This window comes from Eptatretus burgeri, chromosome 17, assembly GCF_056783735.1.
Source record: "Eptatretus burgeri isolate ZD-2024b chromosome 17, Ebu_testis_v1, whole genome shotgun sequence".
NCBI classification, from domain to species: Eukaryota; Metazoa; Chordata; class Myxini; order Myxiniformes; family Myxinidae; genus Eptatretus; species Eptatretus burgeri.
The window spans coordinates 40834088-40849845 of NC_140977.1; the positions used below are offsets into that span (position 1 = coordinate 40834088).

General features: G+C 48.3%; 1 protein-coding gene across 2 annotated transcripts in view; it reads left to right on the forward strand.

Annotated features, from left to right (window-relative positions):
- Positions 1-15758, forward strand: part of LOC147009857 (multidrug resistance-associated protein 1-like) — a 124107-nt gene that overhangs the window by 88936 nt on the left and 19413 nt on the right. The window contains exons 19-23 of one of the 2 annotated variants that reach the window (XM_085861383.1): positions 1897-2104; positions 2515-2584; positions 2699-2810; positions 2900-3119; positions 12798-13108. In XM_085861383.1, coding sequence (XP_085717509.1) covers positions 1897-2104; positions 2515-2584; positions 2699-2810; positions 2900-3119; positions 12798-13108 — 921 coding nt within the window. Of the gene's footprint in view, positions 1-1896; positions 2105-2514; positions 2585-2698; positions 2811-2899; positions 3120-12797; positions 13109-14394; positions 14706-15758 lie in introns of both variants that reach the window. The other variant, XM_085861384.1, reaches the window with a different exon arrangement.

Below are 15758 nucleotides of genomic sequence, written 5' to 3' on the forward strand. Positions count from 1 at the left end.
AATTTTTTTTTTTTTTGCATTTCTACATGTTTTAAGTGATTTCCAACCCCCAAAAAAAATTGCTACCCCCAAAGAAAATTGAGAGAAATTTTTTTTGCATTTCTACATGTTTTAAGTGATTTCCAACCCCCCAAAAATTACTTCCCCAAAAAATAGAGAAAAAAGTTTTTTTTGCATTTCTACATGTTTTAAGTGATTTCCAACCCTCCCCCCAAAAAAATTGTTCGAGAAAATTTTTTTTGCATTTCTACATATTTTAAGTGATTTCAACCCCCCCCCCAAAAAAAAATTGAGAAAATTTTTTTTTTTGCATTTTAACATGTTTTAAGTGATTTCCTACCCCCCCCAAAAATTGTTCCCTCCCCAAAAAAAAAGAAAATTTTTTTTTTTGCATATCTACATGTTTTAAGTGGTTTCCACCCCCAAAAAAAAATTGTTAGAGAAAAAAAATTTTTGCAACTTTTTTTTCAACCAAATTTCGATTTATTTATTTATTTATTTATTTTTTTTGCATTTTTACATGTTTAAAGTGATTTCCAACCCCCCCCCCCCAAAAAAAAATGTTGGAGAAAAGAACTATAACTCTCAGCACTGTTGACATCATATTTAATGAATAAGATATAAGGTTCACTTGAGTGACCCAGCAGTATTGGCGGCGGAGGTTTTGCACTCTCCCAAGTGCTCCCCCTCTAGTTTACTCTTGTATCCAACTTGTTCGTGATGCTGGCCCAGGATGAGTGCTTTTAGTCTGATTTTGTTTTCTGCCTTGGAGTTGAACACAGTACAGAGTAAAAAAAATACAGCTGATCTGTATTTTGCTTGTTATTGAGCTTCAAAAAATAAGATGAACAAATGAAACGTGCAACGGGGAAACTACACATATGGTGGAGAAACCATCTTTGATGAAAGATCGTCATTACTCATATCTGTCTGGCAAGGGAGGTTTGGATATATAGATGTTTTCTTGCAATTTCTCTGCAGTCGTGGTCCCACCTGTGATCCAATAGACCCCCAGGGGTCCATAAGACTGTTGGTGGGTTTCCACAAGAAAAAAAAAAAAAAGTGAAACCCTCAACTAATCTATAAGGTTATGAAAATGCATCTTCCATGTGAAGTACAAAGTGTCCTTTGGGAACATCTACAAAGCCTCAGAGTACAACTCAATGATTATTTCCCCCTCTACGAAGTGTCTGTGTCGTTATGATGGTCATACATTGTGGCCAGCAAAACATTGGGGTGGGTGGCGTACAGAATGGCTCCACACACCAAAAATGTTAGTAACCACTGCTCTATTACTGATCACACCACTTTCTCAGGGGCTTAAGCAGGAAATTAAGCAGGCAAAAGATGCCATTTGAAGAGTCACTTCGTCGGCGCATTCGCTTGAGAACTTGAGGTTGAACGAGCAAAATATTGATCCAATAAAGGGGATTTTGGGGGTTGGGTGGAACGGAAGGGGTGTGGGTGGAAGGGACAATCAACACTGCAACTTTCAACAATTGGTCTTTGATCAGTCGCTGAAAAGGTTGCAGTTCTACCCTCACTGTTGTTTCCCAAATGATTGCTCGTTGTTTGACTCCCTATGAAACCAAGAGATTTCTTCACCAAACATACTTGTGCTCACTGCTGCAAGTGGAAAGCCTGTAGATGGCGAGTCAGCCATGCTTGGCTTGCTATAAGGTGGCTATCGACACGGCATTGAAATAAAATAAAATATACTCTTCTCGGAACATGTTTTCCTCAAAACCTCATGCAGTTTCGCCTTGTGGAGCAGCATTTTATGAAGATTTAGTTTTGCGATTTTTGTTGGACTGTTCGTGTCCTGGTCATTTGCATGAACTAGAGAGAGACATTTTTATGTCATTGCTTTTGTTGTCTTCATTATTCCTCCCACAGACACGTGTGTTGGTAACGCATGGATTGAGCTTCCTACCTCAGATGCACCACATTGTGGTTTTGGTCGGTGGCCGTGTCACTGAAAGTGGTTCTTACCAGGAGTTGCAGCAGCGGGATGGAGCATTTGCCGAGTTTCTCAGAAGTTATGCACAGATTGAGGAGACACAGTCGGAAGACTCTCTGACACCACCACTAACACCTCATTCGAGTATGAGATATTTTGGCCCATTGTGTTGCCTGATTATTACTCTATCCTTTGTTGTTGTAACATTAAGAGCTTTACCATGTGGCTATGTAAACATTGGTGGCCACAGCGGCCAAACAAAAGTGACCACATGACTTGTGTGACCATGTGATTCAGGACCTGACTAATCTTTGAGTGGAATGGTGTCCCTTACAATCTTCTACCTCAATCCTCATGTTGTAGTAATATTGTTTGCGGCATGTGGCTGCCAGTTTACACCATTGCTGGGTGTGTGGCCATGCCACTAATTCAGTGTCCCCCTGTCGGTTGGAGGAGAAATTTTGAATTTAGCAAGGGGACCGATGATGACTCACGACCTCTTGTAATGACCAACCACCAATATTCTCTTCAAGCACTGGCTCTGCTTCTTACAGATGCTTCGAGTAGAGAAGGGGCAAAGACCCACCATGTTGGTAGGAGAGAAGCCTCCGAAGTTTTAACAAGGTATTATTTGGTCATCGTCCCAAACTATTTCTGCTATTGCACCTGATTCTTGATTACTCTATGGTTCTTGTTACTTTGTACACCTTGGACACCTTTCCCATCACCTCTGCTTAGGAATCCAAGCCTGAGGGACAATCCGAAGGAGGGTTTACATGACGGAGACAAAGATGAAGAAGAGCAGACTGGCGAGAAACTTATCGAAGACGAAAAGGCCGAGACAGGAAGTGTGAGTTTTGAGCTTCGACAGCACACCCCTAGTGTTTGCTCACATCTGTGCACTTTGCATCTATTTCTGTTGGGGTTTGTTTTTGCCAGGTGAAGTTGTCTGTGTTCTTGGAGTATTTGCGTGCTGTTGGAATTTGGCTTGCCGTCGTCATCTTGCTGCTCTTTGCCTGCCAACATGGCGCGGCCATTGGGGCAAACTTCTGGCTCAGCGCCTGGTCCAACGATGCCATCAAGAATATGACTGTGGAAGAGGCCAAAGCTAACACTCGGCGACGGCTGGGAGTCTACGGAGCCTTCGGGGGAGTCCAAGGTCTGGCAAGGGATTAAGATTACAACTTTATCGTCAAGGGTTTTGTTCACGGTTCTCATGGAGCAAAACATATTGTCATAAAATTATACACCTTCCGTTCTTCCTGACGAAATTCCACTTGACGATACTGACTTTTAATCCTTATCACTTTATTCGACACAATATCTGTCGTTATTGTTTGCTTGTTTTATTTGCATTACTACTCCACCAATGTGACACCGACTAGGAGCATTCACAGCCAGTGGGAGATGACATTGACTTGCACGAGCAATCAAAGTCTGTGGAGAGGCTGAAAGAATAATTTGCTACTGCTGTGTTGACTTCCTAACATGGGACCACAAATGGTCACAATACCTTGTTTGTTCCTCTTTTTTTTGAGGGGAGCTGCTCAACTATGAGCATTTTGTTTCAAATCCAGTTGTATATCGTCTCAGCATGACCAAGTTGTTGAACTTGGTCCTTTCTCCCCAGATTTTTGTCTTTCTTACCATTGGTTTTCCTGTTTTTTTATTTTATTACTGAGAGCAAATACCACCTTTCACTTCACTGATGGGAATACGAAGAGAGGAGAGAGGAAGGGAGTGGGGAGAGAGGGAGTGGGGAGAGGGGGAGAGAGGAAGGGAGTGGGGAGAGGGGGAGAGGGGGAGAGAGGAAGGGAGTGGGGAGAGTGGGAGAGAGGAAGGGATTGGGGAGAGTGGGAGAGAGGAAGGGATTGGGGAGAGTGGGAGAGAGGAAGGGATTGGGGAGAGAGGAATTGAGTGGGGAGAGAGGAAGGGAGAAGGGAGTGGGGAGAGAGGAAGGGAGTGGGGAGAGAGAGGAAGGGAGTGGGGAGAGAGGAAGGGAGTGGGGAGAGAGGAAGGGAGTGGGGAGAGAGTAATGGAGTGGGGAGAGAGGAAGGGAGTGGGGAGAGAGAGGAAGGGAGTGGGGAGAGAGGAAGGGAGTGGGGAGAGAGGAAGGGAGTGGGGAGAGAGGAAGGGAGTGGGGAGAGAGGAAGGGAGTGGGGAGAGAGAGGAAGGGAGTGGGGAGAGAGGAAGGGAGTGGGGAGAGAGGAAGGGAGTGGGGAGAGAGGAAGGGAGTGGGGAGAGAGGAAGGGAGTGGGGAGAGAGGAAGGGAGTGGGGAGAGAGGAAGGGAGTGGAGAGAGAGGGAGAAGGGAAGGGAGTGGAGAGAGAGAGAGAGGGAGAGAGAGGGAGAGGGAAGGGAGGGAGAGAGAGAGTAGAGGGGAAGGGAGTGGAGAGAGAGGGAGAGAGGAAGGGAGTGGAGAGAGAGGGAGAGGGGAGGGGAGTGGAGAGAGAGGGAGAGGGGAAGGGAGTGGAGAGAGAGGGAGAGGGGAAGGGAGTGGAGAGAGAGGGAGAGGCGAAGGGAGTGGAGAGAGAGGGAGAGGGGAAGGGAGTGGAGAGAGAGGAGAGGGGAAGGGAGTGGAGAGAGAGGGAGAGGGAAGGGAGTGGAGAGAGAGGGAGAGGGGAAGGGAGTGGAGAGAGAGGGAGAGGGAAGGGAGTGGAGAGAGAGAGGAGAGGGGAAGGGAGTGGAGAGAGAGGGAGAGGGGAAGGGAGTGGAGAGAGAGGGAGAGGGGAAGGGAGTGGAGAGAGAGGGAGAGGGAAGGGAGTGGAGAGAGAGGGAGAGGGAAGGGAGTGGAGAGAGAGGGAGAGGGGAAGGGAGTGGAGAGAGAGGGAGAGGGGAAGGGAGTGGAGAGAGAGGGAGAAGGGAAGGGAGTGGAGAGAGAGGGAGAGAGAGGTAGAGGGGAAGGGAGGGGAGAGAGAGGTAGAGGGGAAGGGAGTGGAGAGAGAGGGAGAGGGGAAGGGAGTGGAGAGAGAGGGAGAGGGAAGGGAGTGGAGAGAGAGGGAGAGGGGAAGGGAGTGGAGAGAGAGGGAGAGGGGAAGGGAGTGGAGAGAGGGAGAGGGGAAGGGAGTGGAGAGAGAGAGGAGAGGGGAAGGGAGTGGAGAGAGAGGGAGAGGGGAAGGGAGTGGAGAGAGAGGGAGAGGGGAAGGGAGTGGAGAGAGAGGGAGAGGGAAGGGAGTGGAGAGAGAGGGAGAGGGAAGGGAGTGGAGAGAGAGGGAGAGGGAAGGGAGTGGAGAGAGAGAGGGAGAGGGGAAGGGAGTGGAGAGAGAGGGAGAGGGAAGGGAGTGGAGAGAGGGAGAGGGGAAGGGAGTGGAGAGAGAGGGAGAGGGGAAGGGAGTGGAGAGAGAGGGAGAGGGAAGGGAGTGGAGAGAGAGGGAGAGGGAAGGGAGTGGAGAGAGAGGGAGAGGGGAAGGGAGTGGAGAGAGAGGGAGAGGGAAGGGAGTGGAGAGAGAGAGGAGAGAGGGGAAGGGAGTGGAGAGAGAGAGGGAGAGGGGAAGGGAGTGGAGAGAGAGGGAGAGGGGAAGGGAGTGGAGAGAGAGGGAGAGGGGAAGGGAGTGGAGAGAGAGGGAGAGGGGGAAGGGAGTGGAGAGAGAGGGAGAGGGAAGGGAGTGGAGAGAGAGGGAGAGGGGAAGGGAGTGGAGAGAGAGGGAGGGGGAAGGGAGTGGAGAGAGAGGGAGAGGGAAGGGAGTGGAGAGAGAGAGGGAGAGGGAAGGGAGTGGAGAGAGAGGGAGAGGGAAGGGAGTGGAGAGAGAGGGAGAGAGAGAGGGAGAGGGAAGGGAGGGAGAGAGAGAGGGGAAGGGAGTGGAGAGAGAGGGAGAGGGAAGGGAGTGGAGAGAGAGGGAGAGGGGGAAGGGAGTGGAGAGAGAGAGGAGAGGGAGAGAGGAGTGGAGAGAGAGGAGTGGAGAGAGAGGGAGAGGGGAAGGGAGTGGAGAGAGAGGGAGAGGGAAGGGAGTGGAGAGAGAGGGAGAGGGGAAGGGAGTGGAGAGAGAGGAGAGGGGAAGGGAGTGGAGAGAGAGAGGGAGAGGGAAGGGAGTGGAGAGAGAGAGAGAGGGAAGGGAGTGGAGAGAGAGAGAGGGAAGGGAGTGGAGAGAGAGGGAGAGGGGAAGGGAGTGGAGAGAGAGGGAGAGGGGAAGGGAGTGGAGAGAGAGGGAGAGGGAAGGGAGTGGAGAGAGAGGGAGAGGGGAAGGGAGTGGAGAGAGAGGGAGAGGGAAGGGAGTGGAGAGAGAGGGAGAGGGAGAGAGGAGAGGGAAGGGAGAGAGAGAGGGAGAGGGAAGGGAGTGGAGAGAGAGGGAGAGGGAAGGGAGTGGAGAGAGAGGAGAGGGAAGGGAGTGGAGAGAGAGGGAGAGGGAAGGGAGTGGAGAGAGAGGGAGAGGGGAAGGGAGTGGAGAGAGAGGGAGAGGGGAAGGGAGTGGAGAGAGGGAGAGGGAAGGGAGTGGAGAGAGAGGGAGAGGGAAGGGAGTGGAGAGAGGGAGAGGAAGGGAGTGGGGGAGAGGGAGAGAGGAAGGGAGTAGGGAGAGAGAGGAAGGGAGTGGGGAGAGAGGAAGGGAGTGGGGAGAGAGGGAGAGAGGAAGGGAGTGGGGAGAGAGAGAGGAAGGGAGAGAGGAAGGGAGTGGGGAGGGAGAGAGGAAGGGAGTGGGGAGAGAGGAGGGGAGTGGAGAGAGAGAGGAAGGGAGTGGGGAGAGGGGAGAGAGGAAGGGAGTGGGGAGTGGGGAGAGGGGGAGAGAGGAAGGGAGGGGAGAGAGGAAGGGAGAGGGGGAGAGAGGAAGGGAGTGGGGAGAGGGGAGAGAGGTGGGGAGAGAGGAAGGGAGTGGGGAGAGGGGGAGAGAGGTGGGGAGAGGGAGAGAGGAAGGGAGTGGGGAGAGGGGGAGAGAGGAAGGGAGTGGGGAGAGGAAGGGAGTGGAGAGAGGAAGGGAGTGGGGAGGGGGGAGAGAGAGGAATGGAGTGGGGAGAGGGGGAGAGAGGAAGGGAGAGGGGAGAGGGGGAGAGAGGAAAGGAGTGGGCAGAGGGGTAGAGAGGAAGGGAGTGGGTAGAGGGGGAGGGAGATGGAGAGAGAGGAGGCCAAGGACAGCAACGTTTATTGTTGGTCAGGATCTGGATCCGTATCCGGAAGTAGAATTTTTTAGGTGATTCTTCACCATTGAGAGATACGGCCGAAAACGATATATAGCACCATATCTTAAAATGTTGTGGATTGATTCGGACGAAATTTGGTGGACAGATTGGGGGTGTGATGAGGACACATCGATTCGATTTTGGTTCAGATCCGGCCTGTCATTGGGACACAAAAAAGTAAACTATTGGGCCTGACGGTGGTATGGGCCCTTCCGAGTGCAATTCTTGTTCATTCTGTTCCGCCATGTGTCGATCCAAGTGATTTTCTAGTTTTAATTTCATTAGTTCTTCCAAACCAAAACGCTTCAGGGAGAGCTTCATAATATGGGTGTTGTGTTGCTATTCCTTGGCCCTGTGCACGTGATTTGAATCAATGATGTGCAGCCCATTCAGTTTAATGTGTTTTTTTCCGATGCAAATAGAAAATGTTTGAGAAAGTATTTCATAATTGCGAATGGCAGTTGCTTTGAGATGGAAAGGAAAATTGACATGAAACGGATACAGGATTCCACATGCTTCAGACCTTGTGCGCAAACAAATGGTGGTGATGAGAAACCTCGTGTCAACCTGGCTCGACCTGGCCTTGGTAGGTGAGCGCAACCTACCAGAGAGCAAGGGGGTCGCGGACCACATCTTGAAAACGAGAATTGTTTCCCAAAAACATTTTCGGGTAGAATTATTTGGAGGATCGATAGTTTATTTATTTATTTTAACTTTTAAATAAAGCGATCGAGTCAAATGATTAAATGACGAGTTCATTGTCAAATGCACCATTTGATCACCCAGTTTGTTTTTTTTTCGGTCTGCAGAATGTCCAATCTAATGCATTTGGCATCCATCCTAATTCGCTCGTATGTATGTGTCTATTTGCAGCCTTTGACTTGCTTGCATATTTAATCAAGGGACGACGCTAGGGGGTCACTACGTGCATTTAAAATGTTCAGTTTTGTGAGCTTGACACCAAAGATGGGGGAGAAGGCATTAGGAAAGTGTGGGATTGGATTTTTAATTTTCATAACACACTGATGCAAGGAAATCAGATACAGGTGGAGGCCTTTTAGCCCATCATGCCTGCACGAACACCATACTAATTTATCAACACAAGATCCAAAGAAGAAAATGCCAATATATACTTTTTATTTTTTTCATCTATTTATTTTAGGTTTATGTATTTTTTTTCTTCTTCTTCTTCCCCTCAGGGGAGGGGGCATGGGCCTGGTTAAATACACACATCAACCACACAAAGCCCCTTGATAAGACCCCCCACCAACAGCACTCCAAACACATGTACACAATCACCCATCAATGCTCAAACTACCTAAAAGTCTTCTCAACATCCCTATACCCTTCAATCTCCATAACTTCCAGGTACCTATCTAATTCTAATTACAGCACGGCGACATCGCGCTGTTATATAATTGGCTATTCTCTCCTGTGTCTTCTGTCACGTCTTCTGTCACACCGCGTACGTCCCTTTGATCTAAGGGCTATAAATAGAAATTTGTCCAACGTCACAACTCTTCCCATCATTCATGCTGATTCACCGTGTCTACTTTTAAATTTTACAACTGCAAAGTTGTTTCATCATTCTTAACCTTTCACTGCCCCCAACCGCACGATATCGAAGTATTCGCTTCTTGTTTAAACTTATCTACTTTTTCTGCTGCCATGACCTTTCCAGGGAGGCCATTCCATGCATTAAGTACTCTGAGTAAAAGACCCCTGCCTTGCTACCATCTTAACTCTCCTCTTCTTTACTCTCTGGCTATGGCCCCTGTCCTATCGGTTGACTCTAAATAATTCATCTGCACTTATTTTATCTATGGCCTTCATTATCTTAAACAGCTCTATCATATCTCCTTGTAACCGCCTCATTTCTCGTGAATAAAGCCCTGTCTCCTTCAGCCGCTCTTCATAGCTGAGTCTAGCTCGGCCTGGAATCGATCTCGTAGCCCTGCGCTGAATGAACCCTCTCAATGGCATCTTAAGTCCTTCCTGCACTGTGGTGACCAGAACTGCACACAATATTCTAGATGTTTCCTCACTAAATTCCTGAACAATGTAAACACCACCTCTTTTGATTTATAATGAATCTCCCTCCGAATACAACCTAAAACCCTATTTGCTTTACCTGTAGCTCTCTGGCATTGTGCCTCCTGCTTACCTCTCATAGCTATTACCACCCCCAGATCCTTCTCTTGTGTGACACGCTCCAAAATTACCCCTTTGCTTCCTGTAATCTCTTCTCATTGTTCTTTCCCATCCCCAACACCTCACACTCGCTCAGGTTAAATTCCATCTTCCGATCTTTTGCCCAATCTATTCACGTATCAATACTTTCCTGTATCTGATCACCACCTCCTCTGATATCCACCTTACCTCCAAGCTTTGTGTCATCTGAAAATTTGGAAAGCCTACTCTTTACCCCATTATCCAAATCGTTGATGTAAATAATGAATAGTAATGGTTCGAGTTCTGATCCTGAGGTACCCCGCTACTTGCATCCTCCCAGCAAGACATCCTCCCACTCAGAGCCACTCTTTGCTTCCTACCACTAAGTCAGTTTGCGATGCAATTAGCTACCTGACCAGCCATTCCACAAGCTCTCACTTTGGCAAACAACCTCCGATGTGGTACCTTATCAAATGCCTTCTTAAAGTCTAGATATACTATGTCCACTGCCTTTCCCTCATCCACCCAATCAGACACTGCTTCATAGAACTCCAAAAGATTTGTTAAACAGGAACTACCTTTGGTGAACCCATACTGACTACCTTTAATTAGTTTGTATTTATCTAAATGGTTCCTCATCTGGCCCCGAATTAATGTCTCCAACACCTTCCCCACAACTGAAGTCAAACTAACAGGTCTATAGTTTCCCAATTCTTCTCTGGATCCTTTCTTAAATTATAATGTTACATTGGCTACTCTCCAATCCTCTGGTACCTGTCCTGACTCCAGTGAGCTATTGAAAATATCCGTTAACATCTTGCTTACCTGCTCGTAACTTAAATGGAGGTCTAACACTGCACTCTCCCGAGTGGGCTTGTCTACAAACTGGGTTAAAAAGCAATCCTGGACTAAAACGAGGAATTCCTCATCCACTCTACCCTTTCCCTGTTCCTGGACCCAATCTATCTCTGGCAAGTTAAAATCCCCCATAATCAATACTCTTCCCTTACCACGTGCCCTTTTAAATTCTTCATGTACTCCTCCTCCTTCCTCTTCTTTCACACCCAGAGCCTTATAAAATCATCCCACCAGTTATCTTACTGTTTTGCAATCTCTCATCACTTCTCATACAGAATCCTCAACATTTATTATTTCCTTAATATCACCCCTTTCTCTTGATACAATGCTGTCCTTTACCCAGATTGCTACTACTCCTCCCATTCTCTCCTTCCTATCACACCGATACACCTTGTTGCCTTCCAATCCTGTCCTCTAGTTACTCTCCTCCTAAAACCATGTCTCACTCACTGCAACTATATCGCACTCCTGGCTATCTACTTTGACTTCAAGCTCATCCATATTATTATTTAAATTTCTGGCATTGGCATAGAATATGCTTAACTTTTCCCTTCCTGAAATTATATTTTCTTGCCTGGCCTTACTCATCACAATTACATCATCCGTTCCTTCATAAATACCCTCTCCACCCTCCACTAACCTTAAAAAGCCTGAATTCCTTCCCCAATTCCCACTGCAAACCTTGCTGCCCCTTTCTATTTCGCATATGGCCATCATTCTGGAAACACTCCCTTTGTCTCTGAAATGATTCCCACTGCTTCTGAAATGTAAAACCTTCCTCCCTACACCATTCTTCCAGCCATTGGTTGACATCTATCGCTCTCCTCATAATTTCTGTATTGTTTCCTAATCTTCGGAGAATCTTTCCGAATCGCCACCGTCTGTCCCCGCTGCACCGTCGCCACCGTCTGTCCCCGCTGCACCGTCGCCTCCGCCTGCCCCCGCCCGCACAGTCGCCTCCGCCTGCCCCCGCCCGCACAGTCGCCTCCGCCTGCCCCCGCCCGCACCGTCGCCCCCGTCTGTCCCCGCCCGCACCGTCGCCTCCGCCTGCCCCCGACCGCACCGTCGCCTCCGCCTGCCCCCGCCCGCACCGTCGCCTCCGCCTGCCCCCGCCCGCACCGTCGCCTCCGCCTGCCCCCGCCCGCACCGTCGCCTCCGCCTGCCCCCGCCCGCACCGTCGCCTCCGCCTGAACCCCGCCCGCACCGTCGCCTCCGCCTGCCCCCGCCCGCACCGTCGCCTCCGCCTGCCCCGCCCGCACCGTCGCCTCCGCCTGCCCCGCCCGCCCGCACCGTCGCCTCCGCCTGCCCTCGCCCGCACCGTCGCCTCCGCCTGCCCCCGCCCGTCGCCTCCGCCTCCGCCTGCCCCGCGCCCGCACCGTCGCCTCCGCCTGCCCCCGCCCGCACCGTCGCCTCCGCCTGCCCCCGCCCGCACCGTCGCCTCCGCCTGCCCCCGCCCGCACCGTCGCCTCCGCCTGCCCCCGCCCGCACCGTCGCCTCCGCCTGCCCCCGCCCGCACCGTCGCCTCCGCCTGCCCCCGCCCGCACCGTCGCCTCCGCCTGCCACCGCCCGCACCGTCGCCACCGCCAATTTCCTTGGCAACTATTATCTACAAATTTCTTACATTCTGCTACTTGCTGCAAATTATTGATGCGTTCCTTCAACCTCGTAATAATCATCCTCAAGTGGGCTATTCCCTCACACTTCCTGCAACAATAAGAACCCTCTGCTTCCTCTATTGTTGACGTGGCCCACATTGAGCAACGATCACATTTTATGAACTCCTCTTCCTTTCTTCTTCAGTCTCTATTTGCATCCTTTTTTATCCCCATACTCCCAAGGCCCCAACTGACCACGCTAAACGTAGCACGAGGTCTCCCCCTGCTTCCTTCAATAAACTCACTGAAATACCCGCTAAAACTGTTATGAACACTCAAAATATAAGTGCAGTTCCACAGGCCCTGACACAAATCACGATAACAAAATATGCAAAAAGCTTCAGAAAGACTGGAAACTTAGCTTTTGAAGGACTGGAAGGAGAGCTCATCACCCAGCTGTCCACGTGCGTCGTTCCCGAAGAGCCGATCCTCTTCTCCTCGTCTTGGTCATAATTATGCACCGTCTTCCAACTCGGGGCTTTTTTTTTGTCTCCGCCACCGAAGGTTATGTATTCACCCTTTTGTTTATTTGTCTGTCTGTGAGCAGGATATCTCAAAAAGTTGTGGATGAATTCGCATGAAAGCATGGTGGACAGGTTGGGTGTGTGACAAGGACAAATTGATTCGATTTTGGTGAAGATCCCGATCCGGATCTAGATCCAGATACAAGACTTTTTAAAAAGTGATTCTTCATCATTGAGAGATGGGGCCAAAAACGATATATAGCGTGATATCTCAAAAAGTTGTGGACAGATTATGACACAACTTGGTGGATGAGTTGAGTTGGTGACAAAAAAAGCTGATTCGATTTGGGTTCAGGTCCAGGGTTTTGGTTCAGATTTTGGTTTTGCTTCAGGGAGGTTGAATATAGTTTACAGTCACGAGGCTACTAGAATACGAGTTTTTTTGCTGTTGTTGCATTTTTCATTTTTAAATGTGTATGCAATGGATTTACATTTGATCGAATTTTGCATGGCTGAAAGATGACTATATCTGACTCTATGCATGTCCAGCATTAAGCCTACAAAAGTCATTCCTCCACAGGATTGATGACGATCACTTGCGCATTCCTCCTGGCTCTGGGCGCTCTTCGTGCTGCAAAAACCTTGCACCATGTTCTTCTTTCTAACAACTTGTGTGCACCCCTCTACTTTTTTGACGTCACACCTCTTGGGCGAATAATCAACAGATTCTCCAAGGATATCTATGTGGTCGACGAGGTCCTTATGCCAATTTTCCTCATGTTCATTGGGACATCATTCAACTGCATCTCCACGTTTGTTGTTGTTATGGTCACCACGCCAATCTTCGGCCTTGTCATGTTGCCGATGGCGGTGCTCTTCTTCTTCGTGCAGGTGGGAGCTGGAGCAGATGTTTGAGCTGAAAGTCTTGACTATGAGGAAGGTGTTTTTCCTGATGAACTAATTGTGCCTTTATTGTTGTTATGGTCACCACACCGATCTTCGGCCTTGTCATGTTACCGATGGCGGTGCTCTTCTTCTTAGTGCAGGTGGGAGCTGGAGCAGATGTTTGAGCTGAAAGTCTTGACTATGAGGAAGGTGTTTTTCCTGATGAACTAATTGTGCCTTTAATGCTTGGATCAGTCTGCTTACCAATCTAATCCAGCATTGTCATCATCCCCTTATCCATGTGTTTTGGTCTTCCGTCAGCCATGTCTTATTCCTGCCATTGTTCATTCCAAATGTGTATCTTTTAAGAAGAGACCTGAATTGGGTAGGTCTTGACGTCACCTGTCTTGTGAAATTTTATCTTGATTTTTTTTTTTTTGAAGGTGTCAAGATGGAAAGCAAGTGCTTCATCCATAGCTGTGTCTTCTCCAGATCCTATCTTCAAAATTTTTTTTTAAGCCCACTCATGACAAATCTCAAAATCTCAGACCCCAGTTTTCATGTGATCTTTGGTGTAATTTTACTCGACTGCCTGTTGAAGACTTTTGCTTCACAATACATACACCCTTTCTGCTTCTTATTACCCCACCCCCACCCCCACCCTACCCCTTCACTCAAATTTGTATTGAGTATGAATTTTATAATCAGAGAATTCTTGCATCTGACTGTTAGCCAGTCTTTCACTTTCTCTCTTCGAATGAAAAATGTACCAATTAATCGACAAAAGTCACTTCTGTGAATTTTTAAGTAATTTCTGTGGAGGCCACATGCAATGGACACCAAAGGTGGGGGGGGGGGGGTGAGGGGAATCATGCTTCATTTGCATCCTGAATTAGATCTTGCCCTTGTGGGTCCCTAATTGATTGTGAAACGTCACTTGGGTTTTTTGTTATTTGTGCAGGACATTATCACCCACAGGAGCTCCTGGGAAATGCATTGAAGTTGTACTTCTGAAAGATGGTACATTGTTATTAATGTATGGAGGAAAAACAAAATAACTCTGATGATCAGATTGACTAATATCAATCCTTCAGTACGAGTTTTCCCTTTCAATCCAGCTTGTCTCCCATTGCTTCCCTCATTTGGCGTACTCCTCAAACACCTTGTGCTGCCCTCATTTTACTAAACGCTGAGTACCGCCTCTTGCATCTGCAGTCCTTGACCCTATTCAACGTTGTAACCTCCTCGCCATTGCAACCGCCATTAATTGAACTGTCGACTTGTGGCTGCAGGACTAACTACCTTGCTGCACTCTATTCTTATTGGCACTGCTGGAGTGTACTCCTCTACACACCTACACACTACTATCCTGTCGCAAGTTCTCCGGCTACCCCAAACTTTCTTCGAGCGAACGCCCAGCGGCGCGCTCCTCAACCGTTTCTCCAAGGACGTCAATGTGGTCGACGATGTGTTGCCAAAGATTATATCGGCATTCCTCGGCTGCACTTTCTTCACGTTTGATGTCCTTTTGGTTGTGACTGTAGCGGTTCCGATGGCCTTTTTTGCTTTTCTTCTCCTCGCAGCAGTTTTTTATGTGACACAGGTTGGAGCGAGCACTCTTCTTTTTTTCCTTTATGTGTGCTTGGCACCAATTGTAATCACGAACTACCACCACACGATCGCATCCTGTCCCAGCATTATTTACACCAGTCAATTTGATCTTTCGCTTCTCTGCTACTGCTCACCCAAAGTTGGCGATAAATGGAGGCAATTCAATTTGTCGAATACTGGACATTTTGCTTCGACACAAACCACCAAAATTGATTAAACAAATTTGGTGTAAACAACTTTGGGGTATTTTAAATGTACTGTAAACACTGGAATATAAATTGCTGGAAGTGTTGATTTAAGGCCTTCGTAAGGCATTTGACATTTGCCTGGGACTTGCACCAGTATCAGTAGTGTACATTAATTTGCCTGGTGAACCTCTTGTGAAGGTGTTGATGACCTGAGAATGTCTGGTATTTCGTACAGACAAATTGCCTTTGACTGGCCAGCTTGATGGTAGTGCTCAGACACATTTTCACTTTGGATCTTTTCTTGGTCTTGGTGGAGGTGATGGTTGGGAGGGCTTGTGGGGAGCGAACAGGAAGTTTTATCTTTGTTCATGTGTGTTTTGTATCTTCCTTTTTGTCAATCTCATTTCACCTCCTCATTTTTTGTTGCTTTGCAAAAATTTGTTCTGCTTGTTGTTGCTTTGCTTCCTCAAAGGAGGAGGGGTGTGGTGGGGGGGGAGCATGGTGTTCCAGCTGTCATGTTTACTTGATTGTCTTGAGAAAGTTTCAGAGGAACTTGTGTTGGCGGTTGAGGAGGAACAAGAGCTCATCCATTAATTATCAATGAATTGTTTTGTGTTCTTGCATAGTTTAGACTCTTTTTCAAATGAATTGGTACTACAGTGTAGTTGAAATCAACAAAAGTAGACATTCGCTGAAAGATTGTTGAGGGAGGGGAGGGGTATGAGAATATGACTGGGGAAGAGGTGCACGGATCTGCTTGCTTCTCCTTGCATCAGTTTTGTGTCATCTGTTTCCACTCCCCCCCCCCCCCCATATCATCTTTCCACAATTGTAGACCATAAAGGAACACCAATCTG